The sequence below is a fragment of the Leptonychotes weddellii genome, chromosome 15, assembly GCF_054177405.1.
Source record: "Leptonychotes weddellii isolate Sample4059 chromosome 15, ASM5417740v2, whole genome shotgun sequence".
Taxonomy (NCBI): Eukaryota; Metazoa; Chordata; class Mammalia; order Carnivora; family Phocidae; genus Leptonychotes; species Leptonychotes weddellii.
The window spans coordinates 41,847,381-41,868,929 of NC_138383.1; the positions used below are offsets into that span (position 1 = coordinate 41,847,381).

General features: G+C 53.6%; 2 protein-coding genes across 8 annotated transcripts in view; one reads left to right on the forward strand and one right to left on the reverse strand.

Moving 5' to 3' along the window:
• Positions 1-5,787, reverse strand: part of TOM1L2 (target of myb1 like 2 membrane trafficking protein) — a 119,345-nt gene extending 113,558 nt beyond the window's left edge. For all 5 annotated transcript variants that reach the window (XM_081805612.1, XM_031017593.2, XM_006746798.3 and 2 more), the window contains exon 1: positions 5,641-5,787. In XM_081805612.1, coding sequence (XP_081661738.1) covers positions 5,641-5,692 — 52 coding nt within the window. In that variant the 5' untranslated portion in view covers positions 5,693-5,787. The remainder of the gene's footprint in view (positions 1-5,640) is intronic.
• Positions 5,788-6,234: 447 nt separating this feature from the next.
• The window catches only part of DRC3 (dynein regulatory complex subunit 3), a 33,048-nt gene continuing 17,733 nt past the window's right edge, over positions 6,235-21,549 (forward strand). The window contains exons 1-6 of one of the 3 annotated variants that reach the window (XM_081805616.1): positions 6,235-6,658; positions 7,039-7,153; positions 10,219-10,383; positions 14,044-14,160; positions 17,230-17,396; positions 18,838-18,988. In XM_081805616.1, coding sequence (XP_081661742.1) covers positions 10,224-10,383; positions 14,044-14,160; positions 17,230-17,396; positions 18,838-18,988 — 595 coding nt within the window. In that variant the 5' untranslated portion in view covers positions 6,235-6,658; positions 7,039-7,153; positions 10,219-10,223. Of the gene's footprint in view, positions 6,659-7,038; positions 7,154-8,990; positions 9,079-10,218; positions 10,384-14,043; positions 14,161-17,229; positions 17,397-18,837; positions 18,989-21,549 lie in introns of those variants that run through there. The other 2 variants (XM_081805617.1, XM_081805618.1) reach the window with 2 other exon arrangements.

The following is a 21,549-nucleotide window of genomic DNA, read 5'->3' on the forward strand; positions in this document are numbered from 1 at the left end:
CACCAGTCCCAGAGCCAGAATGCTGGATTCTACTCCAGCTCCCTTCCTACTAGCTGTGTGACCTTCTCTGCCCCGTCTGCAAAATGGAGTTCACACAGTACCTTACTCACTGTATTCTTGTGGAGATTAAAAGACTGCAAGATCTAGAAAGCACCTACTTCAGTCTGTAGCACACAGTAAACTTTTTTTTTAAATATATATATATTTTTAAGATTTTATTTATTTATTTGACAGAGACACAGCGAGAGAGGGAACACAAGCAGGGGGAGTGGGAGAGGGAGAAGCAGGCTTCCCGCTGAGCAGGGTGCCCTAGGACGCAGGGCTCGATCCCAGGACCCTGAGATCATGACCTGAGCGGAAGGGAGACACTTAACGACTGAGCCACCCAGGCGCCCCGCACACAGTAAACTTTTACTGTTACTACTGGAGGTAATAACCCCTTCCATCCTCCACTCTCTTACTTCATTTATCTGTCCAATCTAATGCCCCCAGTTTTTATCATATCTGATTTAGGTACCTGTCTTAGCTCCCTTACTAAACTGAGCATCTTGGTAAACACTTAGTCTGATATATACAGAGAAGTGATATAGAGCCACTCAATAGATGACAGATTTCTAAATAACCCCATTTATAGTCTATCCATAAGAAAACCCACATCTGGGCGCCCGGATGGCTCAGTCAGTTAAGCGTCTGCCTTCAGCTCAGGTCATGATCCTAGGGTCCTGGGATCGAGTCCTGCATCAGGCTGCCTGCTCAACAGGGAGTCTGCTCCTTCCTCTCCCTCTGCCCCTCCCCCAGCTGGTGCTCTCTCTCAAATAAATTTTAAAAAATCTTAAAAAAAAGAAAAGAAAACCCATATTTACTGTTTGAAGAAAGATAAAGAAGAGATTAAGGGAGCAGAACTTTTCATCTGGAACAATAGTTCTCAAAGTGTGGTCCCTGGACCAGCAGCAGCAGTATCACTTGGGAACCTAGAAATGTAGAATGATAGGCCCCAGCCTACACCTCCTGAATCAGAAACTCTGAAAGTAGGGCCCAGCAATCTGTTTTAACAAGCCCTCCAGGTGATTCTGCTGACCCTGAATCATGAGGTCTGCAGAGCCAAGAAGCAACATGGCAGCAAAGGAAGAGCACTGGCTCAGGAGAAGATTCCAGGCTTAACTCTGGCACAAGACCTTACACCGGTCTCCTAACTTCTCAGACCTTCAGCCTCCTTCGAAGCAATACAGGACAACAGTAACACTCAGATAATTAAATACTGTGAGTATTACATGAGATCCCACATATAGAAGTTGCCTACAGTAGGTGCTTAATAATTTTAAGCTGCTTTCAATTGTCTTCCTGTGTATCGCACGGGACTGCAAACACAAAATGACCGAGGTGAAAGGGCTTGGCGAATTGCCAAGTGCAATAGCAATCTGAGGGAGAACTAATTATTCTTGAACAAATAGCCAGGCTGTGGAACACCTAGCATTCCCAGGACACTAGGAAGCAGTTTCTGTCCAACTCCCACCAAGCTACAAGCACAAACTCTGCAACAGAGTATCTGCTTCTTACCCGCCTGTGAAAGCTGAACCATGAAGAGAGTAATAGAGGATCCTCCCTGCAGGCACCTCACCCCTTGCACAGTATTCCCATCAGAATTAAGGAACTAGTCACTAATCTTTTTCATTTAAGTGAATCCAAACTTTACTCTTGGAAAAAGGATAATGTGAAACCGTGTTCCAGCCAATACAAGGAACTGTCACCACTTGCAGAGCACCATGGACCGGACTTGGGGAAACCCTAGTATGTGATACCCAACCCCCAGTGGTCATGGAGGGTTTAGATTAAGGCAGTAACCTTTTGAAATTTGTTTCAGAAGAGAAAATCCAGAAATAAAAGGCCGTACTTTTTCTTCCTCCACACTTCTTAGCCTCTCATACTACTGCTCATTCTGCTCTAAATCATGCATTCTACTTGGGAACCACCTTCCAGAAGGACAATGAGGATGGCTACAAGAATACACAGGTAACTATGTCACACTGTGGGCTTAGCTGCACCTTCAACCTAATAGCACCAGGTTAGAATGTCCATGTGAGGCCCCAAGCATGAGAGAAAGTAATAATTACCCTTCCCCTTTCCAACCTGGGCCCAGTAGAACGGTTCCCACAAAGCAGGTGAGAAGAAGGGCCATTCTGCCATGAACGAGGCATTGACCGAAGAAAACGCCGTCGACCTTCACAAGCACATCCGCGCAGTGGGTTTCAAGTAGCCTGCCCTCGGACACTCAAAGAGATCCAGAAATTTGCCAGGAGGGAGGTGAGAACTCCAGATGTGCACAATGACACCAGGCTCAACAAACCTGTCTGGGCCAAAGGAATAAGGAAAGTCCCATACCGTGTGTGCGGCTGTCCAGAAAAACATAACGAAGATGAAGATTCACCAAATAAGCTCTGTATATTCGTTACCTATGTACCTGTCATCCCTTTCAAAAATCTACAGTTAATGCAGATGAGAACCAACCAGACTGTCAGATAAAGATATAAAACCACAACAAAATGGTAATAGTAATAATGACCAAGCCCTGAGACTACCAGCCTAACGCTTTGCAGCTCTAGCACACCTTTGGTGAACATGTTACCTCTACTGAAGCCTCCCTGAGAGCAGCTTTGAAACATTTGTATCCCAGAGCCTGGCACCCACGGGCACTCAGAAGGCCGACTGAATTGGGCTGGTGGGCTTGTTTCAGTGCAAGCCCTAAGCAGCCGTTGAGACGTATTATTTTATGAGCGGGTAAAATGAGGGCCAGAGAAGCTAAAAGTTGGAGTCAGCTAAGCAATGTCATCTTTGACATCACCCCCCGCCCCCAAGAACAGGGCTTTATCCTGGGCCCAAACCCAGCTTGCCACTGTCCCCACCGCCACCTCTGTTCTACTCAGACTGGTGAACACAGATGTGCCCACACCCCCCTCCCTGCCTCATGTACCTGTCCCCAGGCACAGGGTGTCCTCCTCTCTGCCCGTGGAATTCCCAGCCACCCTCGTGAGCAGCCCTCAGACTCCAGAAGCCAGTCCTATCTCCCCAGCTCTCCTGAATTCTTCTGGACTCCTAAGAGCACTGACAAGCCCCCCTACTCAACTGAGCACTCAACTAGGCAGTGGCCTTCTATTAGTGATCGTTACTCCAAGCATCTCTGCTCTCTCTCTCTCTCGACACCAGAAATCCCTTGAGGACCAGGACAGCTATGAAATCTCAGCTCTCCCTCTTCCCAGCTGAGCAGTGGCTTCACTCCTCTGAGCCTCAGTTTCCCCATCTCTAAAGTGGGAAGGACAACAAAACTTAACTCCACAGAGCAGCTGGATGAAGCAAGTAATAGCTGTAGATCTGCTCTGTGTAAGCTGGAGCTGCTGCTTTTACTCATCAGCTTTGTTTTATTTCCGTCTCCCTTCTCTCCCGTGAATCGCCTGGCAATACTTTTAAAAGAATACTAATAATACTAAATGCCATGAAAATCACTTTTACACTTCATCACAACGGTACGGAATATACATTAGAACCTCCTTCCATCCTCTAATTTATCTGAACCGTGAAATAAGCTGGGCCTTGCCTGATGACCAACTGGCAATCAGGAGGCTTCATTCTCTTCATGGGTCAAGTGTCTTGTTCTAAGGGCTGGCACTGCTGGGGCCTGTTCCTTCACAGGTCACAGACGGGCCAGTTGCCCCCCATATCCTCTCCCTAACTTAACTATTCTGTTGTTAACAGTGACAGCTACAATTTATTGAGCCTCTACTATGTCCCCGGCAACTGTCATCTCACTTAAACTGTACTACTCTGAGTATGAATCTCTTTCTCTCTCTCTCAGCAAACTAAGGTTCAGAAGGGTCACACAATTTTCTAGGGTCACGCAGCAAAAAATGGGTAAGGCAAAACTCAACTCAGGCCTTCCTGACAAGCATCATGCTCTTTCCACTCATATGTACCCCCACATCCCTAATATTTGTATATTTTTAAATGTCCTTTAACTTCTACCCCTCACCAGCTACCCCGGCATTTCCAAGGTGTGGCGCTTCCTATTGTAAAGGAGACAGAAAAGAAAACAAATCCCCTCAAGTTTACCAGCTCCCTCCAATAACTGGTTGGGATTCAATACCCAACTGAGAAATGAGGTTTTGGAAAAGAAGGAGCACCTGAGGAAAGGAAAGGAGGAAGAAAATCTACATAAACACGGTAGTCTGTAAAGGCGGGAAGAGACTCACACCCCGGGCCCAGTGTCCATCATCCCTTATCAAAGACCTTACACCACAAAGAAAAGCAAGGCTCCCAAATGGCAGTTAGCTAACAGAAGAGGCCTCAATAACTTCCCAGACCCCACTAACGGCTGCAAAGTAAGCTAGAAAGTAGTAAGTAAGTCAGGAAATAAACAAATCACTACAGCCTAAACCAGCCAGGCCCAGAAGGACACCAAAGGTCCCCACTCAAAAGACGTTTTACCAGTCCTTCCACCAACCAGGAGGAACCCAGTTTTAAAAGAAACCAATCAACATTCTCCGCTAATCAGTTGGCAAAAGTTCCTGTCTTGGGTGAAAAGGCAAGTTGTTTTTTTAGTAAAGAAACCCCATACAGTGGGGTCATTCTGGTGTTCATTCACATAGCCTTGGGTTTTTCCTTACCCAGGATACCAGTCATCTCTGGTGCCCTTTTCCAGGTGCCCAGAGCCCCCATATAGGATTAACAGGTACTAAGGAGTACCCCTCTCTCTACGCTGTCACCAAAAGACTTCAGCTTTGGGCAAATTTAGTACAGCAGGGAAGCAATAGTCAATATGCAGAGACTAAGGAATATCAAAACTTCAGAACTTGAAGAGACCTAGTGCATCTCACCTCCAAACACCTCATTCGACAGACAGGGAAAACGTCAAACCAGAAAGAGCAGTGACTTGCACAAGGTCATTATAGGAAGAGTCACTGGCAAAGCCCCTCCTGGAGCCCAGGCTTCCTGATTCCCAGTCCAGAGCTCTTATCATTAAATAACACGGCCTCCCTTCTTTCCCAGAGGCAGTGCAGGGATATCACCCCCCTGGCAAGATAATCACCCTCTGGGAACCGTTCCCCCCATCCCAGTCCCTCCCACAGCCTAGCTGAGTTGCAGCTCTAATTAGCAAGTCTCAGAGCAGGGAGTATTCTCTGGGAGGGTGCCCGGTCTGAGGGCTGCTGGTACTGAAAAGAGGGACAAGCATGGAGGAAGACGGGTGTGGGAGAACTAGGTCCTGGCGGCAGTGGCAGCGAGACCGTCGGCCTGGATGAGGGCGCACTCGGTGGCATCTCCCACCAGGCGAGGTGGGAGGTGCAAGGTGGGAGGAGGCAAGCCGACCCCAGCAGCCCGCACCACCTCCACGAGCCGGGAGGGGCTGGGCCCGGTTCGGGAGGGACGCGCGGAGCATCTCCGAGTCCAAGCTGGGCCTCGGGGAGCCGCCTGGCAGTGTGGCACCGGCGCCGTGAGCAGGCCCAGGCAGCCCGTGGGCAGACACCCGACGGCAAGGATGCCCGGGCGGCCCGTGGGGTGGCACCGGTGCCCGGCGAAGGCCCGCGGTCCTCACCAGCCCCGTCAGTCGCCACTGTCGCCCACCCAGATGGCCCACCCTTCGCGCGGCCTTACCGAGGCACTGCCCCACCGGGGTGCTGAACGGGTTCCCCAGGAGGAACTCCATCTTGAGCGGACAACACGGCAGCGTCCCGGGCCCCCCGTCAGCCGCCCGGGGCCCCGCTGTCCCCCGTCGCACTCCGGACCTGACTGACACTTGCCCCCGCCCCACCCTCCCGCACGCAGAACGCCCGGCCCCTGACCCCACCCCTTGTCGCGTCCCTATTGGGCAGAGTCTGCCTAGCCCTTCTCCGATTGGCCCCTACGCCTCCCTCACGAAGCCACGCCTACCCCGCGGCGCCCCATTGGGCGGAGCTGCGAGCTAGGTCACAGGAATCTCCGTCAGGCGTAGCGGCACCTTCCCTGGCCCGCCTCCGAACGAGACTCTGTGTGTTTTGATTCAGCTATATTTTGGTCAATCTAGCGAATCCTACTATTATTGGGCAAGAGACAAGTCAATCACTCAAGTTGGGGGGCCGGGGAAAAGGCGTGGCTACTAATATCCCTGCCCATAGAAAGTGCTGATTGGAGAAACGTTTGTTTTTTCTACTGCTGGTTGGTGGTAGGAGTATTTCCCCACCCAAGAAATGCTATCACGTGACCGTCAACTTTCACCCAGGGTGTCTCTACCACGCGACTTCCCCTTAGCAACCGACTGGCCGCGCTTGGTTCCCTTAGTAACCGGACGAAGCGTCCTCTGCGTGGAAGCGGTCGGGCGGTGGGCGCTTGAGAGGGTGAGACCTTGGAGCGGAGACCGCGGGAGGACTCGCAGGGGCAGACAGATCATCGACTTAACGCTTTTCTCTGACCTTTTTTCCTGGGAGTCGGCCCGGCCTTCCTCACCTGTAAAACGAGCACACAGGTTCTCGGCCAGCCACTTCACGGCCGCGCTGAGACCCTGGGCTTTCAGGCCTGTGGATGAGAAAGAAATGCTAAGGACGCATTTCCTCGGGGAGCAGATCCCGAAGGGATTTTTGTTTTTAGGGGCTCCATCCGCCGACCTCCTGGCCTGATTCCTTTTATCGAAACAAAGGTACCCGGTCCACTGATAAGTTCTTCGAGTATTTAACCCTCATATCCATCCTCTTAAACTGTCATAAAATTGTTTCTGTTCTTTATTTGTATTCTTCACCTGGTGCTGTATAGAGTTCCATTCCTCTCTCTCCTCGGTAGCTCACTGTACGACTTTGGACAATTTCCTTCCCCTCCCGGGCCTCAGTTTCCCTCTCTGGGAAATGAGGGAATTAGGACTCCTTTCTCCGGTGGCTTCCAGAGCCGACATGCAATTAAGTAATGAAGGTGCACTTAGTACCCAGTAAGCACTCAGTTAATAGGTGATTTTCTCTTAGTAATCCATGGCCAGTAGGGGCTGTGTTTTTCAGATTCAATTGATCGCAAGTTTTTGCTTCACAGGACAATTCTGGTCTTGTTTCTCCGTGAGGAGGCTGCACCATCGGCAGTGGTGTAGAACTCTCTGCTGCTTTCCCTGTCTCCTACCTCTGGTCTTCACCACCAATACTGTTATCAGGCAAGTCAACAGGAACCCAGGTTGGGTGGTAAATTATTGATAAAAGCCCCTTTAGGGGAAGAGTGGTCGAGCCTTGGCCCTGACCCAGAACAGCTGTGAAAAACATTGTGCGTTGTGACGATGAAAATCCACAGTGCCCTGGGTACGGTTGAGTCATGATTAAGAGAATGGGCTCTGGAGTCATGGTCCCCTGCCTCTGCCATATGCCATATAGATGTATTAACTTAGGCATCTTACTTAACCTTTCTAACTAGCTTCCGGGTTGGTTGGTTTTATTTTTTTTTTTCTTTTTTTTTTAAAGATTTTTTATTTATTTATTTGACAGAGAGAGACACAGCGAAAGAGGGAACACAAGCAGAGGGAGTGGGAGAGGGAGAAGCAGGCTTCCTGCAGAGCAGGGAGCCCGATGCGGGACTCGATCCCAGGACCCTGGGATCATGACCTGAGCCGAAGGCAGACGCTTAACGACTGAGCCACTCAGGCGCCCGGTTGGTTGGTTTTAATCTGGGAAACTGCAGATGATTAGTCCTACATATAAGTCAAGTTCCTGGAGATCTCTCACAGCCACATCTTACTGCCACCCTGCTCATGACTCTTGCTGATCTCAGTATGACAGCCAGAGTGAGCCTCTTAAAAGTAAAAGCTGATCATGTCACTGCTCTTATTTAGCCCCAGGAGCTTCCCAGGGATCCTAGAATAATAAAGTCCCGTAGGCCCCTCCAACCTTGCTTCACTTCAGCCCGAATGGAATATGGCTTGTTCTCTCCTACCTCCAGGCCCTCGCTGTGCAGTTCCCTCTTCCTTCTTTCCTACTTATCCTTCAGATCCCAGCCCTGTCTCCCCTGGCCAGGCCAGGTGCCCCTAATGTATGCTGTCCTCGTTCCCTACATCTACAAACTTGTCATGGTCTGTCATTAAATATTTGTATGATGATCTGATTCACGTCTGAAACCGAGGGAAGGAGATCTGTTTTATTCACGGCATGTAGTAGCTATTCATGACACGTGTGTGGGCTGAATAAATGATCTTAAACAAATGTAGGAGGGAGGACTTAATCCATTTTTACAGACGAGAAATTAAAGGCTTAGACAGGTGAGGTTAGTTGCCAAAGGATGCACACCCAGGTTCTAAATCCTGCCCTCGTGTGCTTAACAAAGAGCTTGCCTCACAACCACTCCACACTGAGTAGTGATTGTGGGCTTGACAGAAAGCAAGCCTGATCTGTCCCAGGTGCCAGGCCTAGATGAAGTGGGAGTGATGAGAAGTCAGTTACAGTTTTGAAATCAGAATTAAGAAGCATTTCCCAAAGTACAGCACTTTTCTTTGAGAAAGCACAAACACTTTTGCAGGTAACATCTGCCAAACACTGCACATTAAAATTTCCCCAAAGGCAAGTTGGTGTCAGGGTATGGGAAATCTTAGGAAAAAATGTTTCGAAAGAGCGGGGAGATGGGAAGAGGGGGAGGACTGGAAACGTCTTTGGGAGTTGACTCATTCACTCTAAGGAGTCAGAGCCAGTGCTGAGACACTGGAGAGAGTGGGAAGGCGGAAGGAGCAGGTGGAGAAGCGGCAAGGTGGAGGTGGCACTTGGGAGTGGGAGTGGGGCTAGGGGAGGCTTTGGCTCCTCAGGGGCAGAAGGAGAGGACACACGACAATTAGACGCACAGGGACATTTGATCACGGACAGCCCAGAAACGGCAGATGCATATTTATATAAGCTGCATCCAAGTGGATGGTGGGGGCGGGCGGAGGAGGGCAGTGGCAGCTTCTAAGACCAGGTGGCAGGATTGCTGGGCCCACCCCAGTCTGCAGTGGACGTCATCACCCCAACACCGGGAGTCTCTCCAGCAGCACACAGTGGAATAATACAGGGACTGCCCAGCATCAGGGAAGAGGCCTGGGCGTCGGGGACCAAGAGGGCAAAGGTAGATGGTGAAGCCAGCAGGGAGGAGAGAAACAGGGGTGGGAAGTAGAAGGGAGGACTGAGTTTCCAGAGGGTTCAGGAGGCAGAATCTGGGAGCTTCCCATAGAGTGTGCCTTCCCAGAAGGGTCCAACCCTTCTGGATGTTCTTACTCTTAGGCTGGTAAGGATGAGAATGAGGTCACGGTGCCTAGGCTTCCGGGGCTGTGGCTCTGTCCAGCCAGGAACAGCATCCTGAGGTCAGCCGTTTGCCTGCAGAGTCTCCGCCAGATCCTTTGGCCTGTTAGCAGCAGAAACCTACTGGACTCAGTTTAAGTAAAATCAGATTTAATGTGAGAAGTCAGGAAACTCTCACAGGGCGTGGAATTAGGGTCATTAGGGGCAGGAAAGTCAGCAAAGACTGTGTCAATCTGTCGGCCCTTTTGTCTTATTTTCTGCCTCACCTCGGTTCCCATTTCTGTTTCTCTCTGTCCATCTGCCTCATCTTCCCCTTGTCCTCTCTGCTTAACCGCATGTCTGGCTAGCCGGTGACCCCCCAGCTCCCCCCCGGCTCACACAGCCGGCTCTGATGGGACTTTCATCCTGCTGCCCCAAGTTCGCATTTCTCAGGGGGAGAACAGGAATGGCCAGCTTGGGTCAGTGTCCGCCAATCTCCACGCCCTGAGCAGCTTGTGGGGAGCTGCGGGGAGTCTCTCAGAGAAGGAGAGCTGCAGGCTGCCCTGCCTGGCAGGGGCTGCCAAGGATCCTGGTGGTGGCAAGACACCGAATGAGGCTGGCTGAGGAAAGCCAGAGGCCGAAGACGGCCACGGCCATAAGGGGAGCTGAGCTCCAAAGAGACCAGCATGGTGCCAGTCTTCTGGGTGGTGGGGTAGGGTCACAGCCGTGGTTGTGGGACCGAGGGGTGCACCCCTGCAGGTGGGCGCCAGGCAGGACGGGGGCAGATGGTTGCTGGAAAAGGCCTGGAGCAGCCTTGGTGCAGAAGTACTCGCCCTTAGGTGCAGCGGGCCAGGGAGTGTGAGGAGGCGGCCCCGGAGCATCCATGACTGTCACCATGCTCCACAATGCCTTAAAGAGACCCCAGCCAGATCCTGTGCTCAGACAAAGGGAGAAGCAGACGGTGGAAGAGGAATGTGGTGTCTTTTAGGGAAAATGCAGAGGCTGTATGACTCCGTGGAGCCGAGAGTGATGGACGAGGACATGCTCAAGCTGGCTGTGGGGGAACAAGGCCCGCAGGAGGAGGCTGGGCAGCTGGCCAGGCAGGAGGGCATCCTCTTCAAGGATGTCCTGTCGCTGCGGCTGGACTTCCAAAGTGCGTATCCTGGGCTGGGTTGGGGGCACCTGGCAGCCCAGCATCCCACGCCGGGCTTCTCTGCCCCAGAATTCCACACACAGTCCGTGATCACGGGACCCCCATGGGCATTCGGGCCTGCCTGGGGGAGAGGCGTAGGGGTGACACAGAGTGTTTTAAGGCTTAATACGGCGTGTCATTAGCAGTTGCATATCCACAGCACCCCTGATTCTGAATAATAGGACAAGAGATCAAATTCCCCCACTCTAAATCTAAGTGAACCCAAAGGCCACGCTGCTTCCGTCAGACTCCACTGGATTCTTTGGAGCAGGGTCCCCGGCAGGTGGAACCCAGGAGGGTGGCTCCACGTAGCCAGGGAGGAGCCATGGGGAGAGGGGGGCTGTGTGCTGGGGCAGGAGACAGGAGGGGCACCTCAGCAGAAGCAGGACAGCCTAGTGGGAAGATGTGGCTCAGGACCAGACCGGTCCTGGGCGCCCAGTGTCCTGTAAAACGGGAAGATTAGAGTCCGTGTGTCTCAAGCGCTGGTGGGAAGGAGAAAACGGGGCAGCACGTGCACAGCACCTGGCTCACTCAAGGGGGTCCGTGAGTCAGGCCAGAGGGGGTGCGACAGGGAGCGAGAGAGGTGGCCAGGGCCCTGTGCTTCTTGGGCAGGTGGGCCACAGCGGAGTCACCTGGGCTGATTCGCAGGCCTACTCTGTCCTGGGTTTCTCCCCTGGCCTGCCGGCTCAGCCGGGAGACGACAAGGAACACAGCAGCCTGGGAAGACCATGGGGACACAGCAGTGGGCAAGGCAGGCCAAGCCCTGGCCCAAGCCTCATGAAACCCACAGGCCTCCCCAGAGCACGGCCGACCACCCAGAGCAGGGAGGGACCCTGGGCCTCAGCCGCCTCAGGGATGGGGGAGGGTTAAAGGGTTAAAGAGCTGTCACCTGAGGGGCGTTAGCCTCCTTTGGCTTATCCCCTCCCCTGCCGAAGGTTCATTGCGCTGGGATTTATCCAAATGCCCCTTATACGCCAGGTGCTGTTCTAGGCACTGGGGATTCAACGGTGAACGAAAAGGACCAAAAAGCCCTGTCCTCATGGAACTGACATTCAGGTGATGGGAAAAATAAAGAAGGGAAATGATAGTGTATGCTAAAAATACGTGCTATGGAGGAAAATCAAGGAGAGGAGAAAAGGGTTGAGGGTGGGGTGCCATGTTTTATTGGGTGGTCGGAGGCCTCATCAAGAACGTGACAATTGGGGCACCTGGGTGGCTCAGTCAGATCCCGGGGTCCTGGGATCGAGCCCCGCATCGGGCCGCCTGCTCGGTGGGAAGCCTGTTTCTCCCTCTCCCACTCCCCCTGCTTATGTTCCTGCTCTCTCTCTCTGTCAAATAAATATTAAAAAAAAAAAAACGTGACAACTGAGCAAAGACTAGAAGCAAAGACTTCCCACTAGGCTGTCCTGCTTCTGCTGAGGTGCCCCTCCTGTCTCCTGCCCCAGCACACAGCCCCTTGCTCCCCATGGCTCCTCCCTGGCTACGTGGAGCCACCCCCCTGGGTTTCACCTGCCGGGGACCCTGCTCCAAAGAATCCCCCCCTTCCTTCTAGGGGAAAGAGCCACGTGAAGATCTGGGGGAAAGCATTCCAGGCAGAGGGAGCAGCCAGTGCAAAGGGGGTTTCTGGCCCTGGGTTCCACCTGCCGGGGACCCTGCTCCAAAGAATTCCCCCCTTCCTTCTAGGGGAAAGAGCCATGTGGAGATCTGGGGGAAAGCATTCCAGGCAGAGGGAGCAAGCCAGTGCAAAGGCCCTGAGACAGGCAGTCCTGTATGGAGACTTGTCAGAGAGGTGGTGGGGTCGGCTAGCATCAGCCTTGGGGGCCAAGAGATGGTGTTTCGCTGTTATGGCAAGCGAGGTGAGAGCCCTGGGAGGGTCGTGAGCAGAGGAGAGACAGGCTGGGACTTAGGTTTCCATAAGATCCCACCGACTGCAGGAGGATAGAGTAGGGGGCCTCAGGGCCAGAGCAGGGAGATGAGTGAGACAGTTGTGATCCAGGGAATAATGACAACAGGCTAAGACCAAGCCGGGCACAGTGAAGGCAGATCCCGTGTCTATGTTGAAGATTAAATGGACTCTTTGGGCAGTCCTGTCGTGCTGGTAACTCATTTAGAGCTGTCAAATATGTCCTGGGTTTTGTTGTGTTGTTTGGCTTTTCCACGTGAATGGCTGATGCCTCGGGAAAAGCCCGCACACACGTGTGCAAGGCAGAGCACCCAGAGTGTGGGACCCGTGGACGTCAGCCGTGGCCATAGGCAAGAGCTGTCAGGCTGAGCCCAGGGCCAGAAAGCCTTCTGGAAAATCCAGAGGCATCTGAGAGCGCAGGTGGAGATGGTGGCTGGTATCATTCTGGGAAATCTGGCCCCAGAGAGCTGGGAACAGACACCAGTCTCACCTGGCCCGGGAACCCGGCAGAGGCAGGGCCCTGGGTCAGAGTAATGCTGTGCACCCATCCCCACCCACACCTGGCTTGGGGAGGGCACCCAGGAGGGACATCTGGCCTCCCCCAGGCCCTCACAACCCCGTGGTAAACCCTGCCCCTCTGAATGAATATTGAAACCGCTGCCCCCAATGTGTGGTTATTAAATGTACTTTTTTTTTTCTTTTACCCCTTTCACTTCTATATTTTTTTCAGTTCTTTTCATAAGTGTAGTCTAATTTTTTAAGTTTTCGAAATCATTACAGAAGCAAATAGAGATAAAAGGGGCAGATACACAACAGGGCTATTATGGCTTCTAGAAAAAACGGGACAAATTTAGGCCTCTAGAATTTTACGTTACACGGTGTATACGTATTTATACTTAAGCGTAATTCAGAACTTCTCGGGCTGTCAGTAACAGAAACCAACCTCGGCCTGGCATGAGGAGCAAAAGGAGTGAGTTGGTTGTATGCCTGTGAAGGGACCACAGGTCAGGTGCTTCAGTGACATCAGGAACCTGCCCGTTGTATGGATGACTTATCCCACTCCCCATGGGTGGACATTGGGGTCCCCCCATCTTTCTGCCTCTCATGTGCCTATAGATGTTTCTTTGGGCAACATACCCAAGCGTGTCTTTACAGACAGATGCCAAATAGAGAAATTTTGCACGTCAGAGGGCAAGGACATTACATATTTCAGGAAACTTGGCCTTGGCCAAATTGCCCTCCAAAATGGCTGACGCCCTCACCAACAGCGCACAAGGGGTGGCTGGTACAGGCTTTCACCCCGCAGCCTTGATTCTATTTGTCACACTGTGGAAGGAAGGACACTGTGTCCCAAGGTGTTACAGCCTCCTGGGCAGCTCCCCAGCTGGGCCTAGAGGCAGCACGACTGAGTCCCATGCCCGGGGCAGGTCCTGCCCACCTTCACAAGGACCCCGCTACACCTCCCCCCACCCCCTAGGCCCTTTCGGTCCAGCTGAGGTCCTGAGCAGGAGCCCCGATCACTGCCCTCTATGCGCTAATGGAGACTCCTGGGCGCTTGGCCCGCATCCCCAGGGCACCCAAGTCCTCCAGGGCAAGGCGGTGGAGTTGGGGGGCCTTTTGTATGGTTAGCATTAGCCATCTGGATTCTGCAGTATGCTGGCACTGAACTCTAACCCGAGGCCTAGAACCAGCCAAGGCACCTCCTCCAATTGTTTCAGACATCCTCCGCATAGACAGCCTCTGGCAGTTTGAGAACTTGAGGAAGCTACAGCTGGACAACAACATCATTGAGAAGATCGAGGGCCTGGAGCATCTCGTGCACCTGGTCTGGCTGGGTAAGGGCCCCTCCTGCCTGGGTGTCCAAGCTAACCCAAGGTGACGCCCCGGCCAAGGTTATTGCCTCGAGGGCGATTTTCTGCTGGCGGCCCAGCATCAGCCAGGGTACGGTAGAAGGCCCGTCTACTGGGAACAAGAAAGCCACTCTTTTTAAAAGCCTGGGGCCTTGGCTGGGCAGAGCCAGCAAAGATGTGCTTGGACACGCCAAGCCAGAATATTCTGACCCACCTGCCAAACCTCCCCAGCTGGGAGAGGGTCTGGGGAGCAGCCTTAGACTCCTTCTAGTTATTCTAGACTCAGTGGGCCTTGCCAACCACGGGGCCCAGAGCAAACCAGAAATAAGCATCGCAGCTGCTAACGTGCTTGGAGCACTTACTACCTGCTAAGCATGGGCCCGTGTGCTTTCCACGTGAGGCCTGTTAATCCATACAGCATCCCCAGTGTAGAGCTGAGCAAACCGAGGTCACAGTGACTAGTGGGGGCATCAGGCTCCCAGCTGAGCTCACTCAGTCTCACTCTGGAGCCCTGGCCCGCATGGCTAAGGCCTCACGGGGTTTTGATGACCCGGGAGAAGGGACTGGCCCGAGAGCTCTTTACTCTGTGGTCTGATGTGGCCCTCAGAGCAATCCTAACAGGTGAGTGTTACGATCCCAGTGTGCAGAAGAGGAAATGAGGCTCTTTGAGGCCAAGGCACTTGCCCAAAGCTCCAGCAGAGGGGACATGCAAGCCCCCATCTGCCTGACCCCAAAGCCCACGCTCCCTTCATCCTGTCTGGCTGCTCTCCTTCACCGGCAACTCCTGAGTTGCCAAAATACCCCCAGCTACAGTGGTTCTGACAGTGCCCAGCCCACAGCAGCCCCACGGACAGGATCACATTGCCCTGTCACAGACCCAGCAGCGGACGCTGGGGGAGGCAGAGGCGACCCACAGCCGGGTCTTTTGCCCCAGGCAAGCCCTCCTGGTACCCCAGCACCCATTAACGCTGAGTCTGGGCGTGGCAGCCCACCTGCATTGCCAGGAGTCCTTGTGTCTATAGGAGATGAAGGGGTGAAGAAGGTGCCGGGTCAGCCCAGTCCCTGAGCCGTGCCCCCTCCAGAAGGCCTGCCAGGTTCCAGCTGTGTCAACGGCAGGCTTTGAGGCGAGAGCTACTAGGCCCAGCTGTCTCTGACATCAAACGAGTGCTGCAGGCCCCATGAGCTACTCCTGCAATATCCAGGGTTCCGTAGGGGTGAGAGAGCAGAGGGGAAATTTCTGGAAAGAGGGCAGGTTATTCCCCTCAAAGAGTCAGAAGCTGGCCTTTGTCCGGCCACAGTGCCAGTCATCCAGGGACCCCACGACAACTAGGAAGAGCTGAGTCCCTGAGGTGCACAGGGGTGGGGGAGATGGTGCCCCCGGAGTTCAGCAGCCCCCACCTGACATGAGGCCCGGCTGGTGGCCCACGTGTTGGCTGTCCCAGGGCTGAGGCTGTGCTGGAGCCAGCTAGAAGTGGCTCTCCCAGGCTGATTATGCACATCTCGTCCCAACTGTGCATTCAGGGATGTCAGGCTGCTAGCTTGAAATTGGCCACGATGGGAGGATTTACACCACAGAGATGGCAAGCACTGCAATTCACGGCAAACCCCTCCACCCCCCGGCCTCCCAGCCCCCTTGTTAAACACTTACCAGCACACAGCCAGTTCCAGTGCGGTGGGGCCAGCCCTCCGAAGAACAGAACAGGCTGCACGGTGGGAAAGGGAGTGGGCAGCCCTGGCATTTGGCAGACCCCAGTTCAATCCCAGCTCTGGCCATGCACCCGACTTTACACCAGTTCCTGCAGCCCTCTGGACCTCTCTGTGCTGGCTGATCGTGGGCATATGCCACCAGGCCCCTAGAATCTCTGTTTCTTCATGCATCAAACACGGATGATGAGACCTTTGCTGTGGGAGTTAAATAAGGTGATGCGCTTAATAGCCAAAGAGACAATAAATTACCAGTAGTTTCAACTGTCAGCAGGTGAGCATGCCCTGGTAGGTCAGGGGGGCTGAATTCAGATGTGGATAGACTAACTTCCCAAACCACTATTTGCATGTGACCACATGCAACTATCATGAGCGTGTTTCGAAGCTCATGAAAAATTTCGTTTGGGCCTATGGGCCATTGGTGTTCCACGACAGGCTTGCAGCTCCAACCCCAACCGACCCCGAAAACCCACAGTGGGGGGTACAAGCAAGTTTGGGCTAGTGAGGGCCTAGCGTCTCCACTGGGGGGCGGAGTTGGGGTTCTGGAGGAGCCTGAGTCAGCTGTGATGTAGCTGGAAGATCAGGCCTGTCCAGGGAGGAGCCTTGGATGAAGTCTGGCACCACTGAGGTTAGCTGGGTGGCTCTGAGCAAATCACTGAGCCTTTCTGAGCTACAGCTTCCCGACGATCACATGGGAAGAGAAATTCCAGACTGGCACTCAGGGCTATTGTCAGAGGATGAACTTGATAAACTGGTAAATGCTAAGCAGATAGGCGATATTTTTTTAAAGATTTTATTTATTTTTAGAGAGAATGGAAGGGGCAGTGAGGGAGAGAGAATCTCCAGCAGACTCAGCGCTGAGCCCAGAGCCCGATGCAGGGCTCGATCCCACAACCCCAAGATCATGACCTGAGCTGAAATCAAGAGTCGGACGCTTAACGGACTGCTTAACCGACTGAGCCAGCCAGGCGCCCCAGGCAGCATTATTCTTAAAATGCCCATAGGTGTGAGCGAAGGAGGCCCTCCAAACAGTCTCCTCCCACTCGAAGATGCACCGTTTTGGACCTGCCATTCATCATTTCCATCCCAGAACAACCACAGAGCACAGACAGGAGTTCGTGCCCTCATGTGCCCAGCCAGGAAGACAAGCGGTAGAACAGGAGAGGGCGGTAATAGTTGGAGACCACAGGAAAGAATCCAGGCATGGCTTCTAGAAAACCATAAGCTGTCAGACAGTGAGTCTGTTACTGGCCTGTCGGCTTGGTGCTATCTCCCAGGGTGTGAGTAGCCCCGATGGGTCTGTTTCAAGACAGTCCACCCACTGGACCCTCACAGCCCTCTTCCTTCCAGACCTGTCCTTCAACAACATCGAGGCCATCGAGGGGCTGGACACGCTGGTGAACTTGGAGGACCTGAGCTTGTTCAACAACCGGATCTCCAAGATTGACTCTCTGGATGCCCTGGTCAAGCTGCAGGTGTTGTCGTTGGGCAACAACCAGATCGGCAACATGATGAATGTGAGTTCTCGGGCCCGGGACTGGAGTGGCCGCCCTTGCCAGTCCTGCTGTCCTCCTGGCCCGGGGCAGAGGGTGAGGCTGGGCACTCTAGATCATCAGAGTAGCTGGGGACGGGGGAGGAGGATCTGTGGCCAGGGGAAAGGTAGACTTAGCCACCCAGATCACCCCCTTCTCCTAGAAAAGCCAGAAATCCAGACTATTCTACCAGAGATTGGATCATGTTTAAACACCACGTTTAACCCATGCTTAGCCCACCTGTGGAGGCCAGTTCGTACCTCTCTGCCTCTTCCCCTGAGCCCCACACTCACTCGAACATTTGCTGAGGTGGGGACCTATTGGATGTGGGGCCTTGGGCCTGAGCTCAAGGGTACAGAGAAAAACAAGGTCTGGTCCCTTTGGGGGTGCCCAGCACACACCCACCTAATCAAGACACGAGGTGACAAGAAGCCAGCGTCAGCCCAGGGCATTGGCAATGTGGGTGAAAGCAAGGTGACCCCCCTGCACGCCCCCAGAACAGGTGAGCTGACCTCTGGGTCCCCTGACTGGTATGTTCTCTCATTCCCCATCTGTATATTCTTACAGCACTTACCCCCAAGCGGTAACGATTTTATTTACTTTCTACACCATTCTTCTTCCCTGCCACTCAAATGTGAGCCCTTGCTGCAAGGGGAGGGACCGCGTGAGCTTTGTTCCCACTGTGTCCCCAAGGCCTAGCACACGCCTGAGGCCTGGTAGGTGCTTAATAGTGTTTGTGGAACATATAAACACAGGACAGAGAGAAATTCCTTCGGAAAGCAAGCTAGGTTCCTTGTTTTGCATAGTACAGCGTCTGGGTGTTCAGAAGATGCTGCCAAGGGAAGCATTAGCTACATTGTTGACTTTTCTCCCGCTTTACTGAAATAGAATATAGGAAGAATAAATGGCAGGTGGCGAATGTCCCTCTGTCATCCAGTTAATCCAAGGTTACTAGAAATGGGGTTCCGTTTATTTTAACAGATCTGGCCCTGACACAGGGTTTACAAGGGAAAAGGCACACCTGCTCTGTGTGACCAATAGTAACGACGACCACCACCACCATTTACGGAGCGGGCGAGAGGCCCACCTCTAAATGCTTTCTGGAGCTCATTTCCTTTGGTCCCTCCACACCTGTGACAAACATAATAGCATCCTTATACCCATATTACAGATGAGGAAACGGAGGCTCACAGATGTTAGGCAACTTGCCCAAGGTCCCACAGCCGACCTTTGACCCCAGGTCTGCTATCAGGACAGCCGTCCAGCCTGGAACCCCCAGCCCGCTCCTCGTTTGTCGCTCCAGCCACACTGATGGTGTCCTGGCCAGGCTGTGGACAGTGGCAGAGGGCTGAGGGGAGAGGCCACGGGGCTGGTTTCCGCTTTGCAGCAGTCAGACAAATGGGTTGCTCTCACCCCTTCTCCCCAGATCATCTACCTGCGGCAGTTCAAGGACCTGCGGACGCTCAGCCTCTCTGGGAACCCCATCGCAGAGTCAGAGGATTACAAGATGTTCATCTATGCCTACCTTCCTGACCTCGTGTACCTGGACTTCCGGCGCATTGACGACCACATGGCAAGTGTCTCCCTCGGGGTTTCCCAGCTCCGGTGCCCCTCCTGAGAGGAATGGAGCCCGTGCCTGGGGGACACTGAAGTGACGGGGAGCACCAGGAGAGCCCAGCAGAAGCGGGGAGGAGGACTGGCCCATGGGTCTCAGTGCTGGCCCTGCCCGGCTTCGGCCCCAGAGCAGAGCACAGTGCCTGGGTGGACTGTGTCAGCTTCTGAGTGTGGGGCCCTCTGCTTGCCAGGGCCTTCTGGAAGGTCCACAGAGATGGGGTGGGGTCAGAGAGCTGCCCCTCCTCAGACCATGGCTTTCTCTTGTCCCATGACAGTACCAGAACCTGCGGCTTGAACTCTAATACTCTAAGTATTATTTTTTTTTCATTTAGACAATAATTTGAAAATCAGGATGGGCTCCAGCCCTTGGAATAGGCCAGAGAGCTGTTGGGTGTGTTTCAAAGCTCATGATAGAACTAGGGGACAGCCTAACACTGCACGGCTCCAAAGGCATTCACTCCCCGGCCCCCAGAAGTTTCCATAAAGGGCAGACAGCCGAGCCTGGGCATCCCCATTGTGCTATAAGGAAACAAAGTCTCTTTTCACGATTCTGAGACTTGCCTAGAAGCATCAAGATAAGGCGCCTGGGTGGCTCAGTGGGTTAATCGGGTGCCTTTGGCTCAGGTCATGATCCCAGGGTCCTGGGATCGAGTCCCGCATCGGGCTCCCTGCTCGGCGGGGAGCCTGCTTCTCCCTCTCCCTCTGCCTGCCTCTCTGCCTACCTGTGCTCTCTCTCTGTCAAATAAATAAATAAAATCTTAAAAAAAAAAAAAAAGATAAAAAGTCAGAGGATATCAGAGCAGAGTTCTGCAAAGCAGGGGCACCTGAAATTCCCCATCACTTGGTGCTGCAGGGCCTGGGCCCCAGAACAGCTGGGCCGGGACATAGGCCACCAGGGGAGGGGCCAGGATGTCTCCAGGGTCTGCAGCTGGAGTGCTGGATGGCTGGGGGGGCCGCTCGCCTCAGCGGGACTGTGGGAGGACAGAGGTCCAAGGGCAGGCTCTTGAGGTACCCCTCAGCTCTGTGGCGCTCTCCTGGAGGGCTCCCCGTTTTCAGCAGGCCACTTTTAAGTCGACGCCCTGGACTGTGCCTGAAGGCTGGCCCTCCCCTCAATGCAGGGGAACAGAGCACAGTCCCCACAAAGCACACAGAACGGGCGGGGGCTGTGAATTTGCTTTGTGTGGGGAGGGGGGCCAGGCAGTGGGGCTGTGTTGGGGTTTAGGACTTATCCAGGTGAAGGTGGAGGCCCGTGGGGAAGCCTGAGCAGTTTTCGGCAGATTTCCTGATGTGGTAAGCAGTTCGGGGATCTGGTGACTGGTGTGCAGAACAGGGGAGAGATGTGGGATTGGGGGGCCAGTTGCGGAGAGAGGCAGAGGGCAGGGCTGGGGGAATGTAGAGGAGAGGAGGGCTCAGATACTAGAGACTTAAAAATTCAAATTTCCTTATTAAAGTATCAATATGTAAGAAAAGCATACAGCTCAACAAATAACATCTTTTTTTTTGGAAAGATTTTATTTATTTGAGAGAGAGTGGGAGAGCATGAGCGGGGTGAAGGGTAGAGGGAGAAGCAGGCTTCCCGCTGAGTAGGGAGCCCAACACGGGGCTAGATCCCAGGAGCCCGGGATCATGACCTGAGCCCTAAGGCAGACACTTAACCGACTGAGCCACCCAGGCGCCCCGAATAACATCTTTTTTAAAAGATTTTATTTATTTGAGAGAGTACAAGCATGCAGGAGCAGGGGGAGGGGGGTGGGGCAGAGGGAGAAGCAGGCTCCCTGCTGAGAGGGGAGCCCCATGCAAACTGGGGCTCAATCCCAGGACCCTGGGATCATGACCTGAGCCTTAAGGCAGACGCTTAACTGACTGGGCCACCCAGGCGCCCCTGAACAGCAGATCTTTAGAAGGATTTTAACTCTGCAATATAAGCCCTTTGCAGCCAAGGCCCAAGTTAAGGCACAAAACTACAATGATCCATATACTGACCGCGTGTTCAGGAGTGAGGCTGGGATGGGCTTCAGGCAGCGCAGGACAGTGGAAAGAAAGCTCAGGACCTGGAATGGGACAGACCCCGGGGGATGCCCCTACCTTCCTTTGTGGCACCAACAGACATATCCCACAGATACATGAACATGCCAAGAGGGAAGGACTGAGATGTACAAGGTGGGGTCTGTGGTTTGGGGGTGGCTTCCCCAAGGCAGTGGTTCTGAGCTGGAATCTGTAGGATGGGCAGGAGTTGGCTGGTGAAGGAATGGCCCCGGGCTGGAGGCAGAGCACATGCAGAGGCCTGTGGAAGGACGTAGCACGGGGAGGGGGCAGGCAGCTGGAGCTCAGAGAGCCAGAGCGGGAGGGTGGCAGGCAGGGCCATGCAGGCCACGGCAGGAGCTTGTCATTACCCTGTGCCCAAGAGGAAGTCCTACAAGGGAAGCAAGGGACTGACTGGCAAGATCAGGTTTGCATTTCACAGAGATTGCTCTGGCTGTTTGCTGGGGAGAGTGGGCAGACTTGGTGGGGGGCCAGGGTGCGT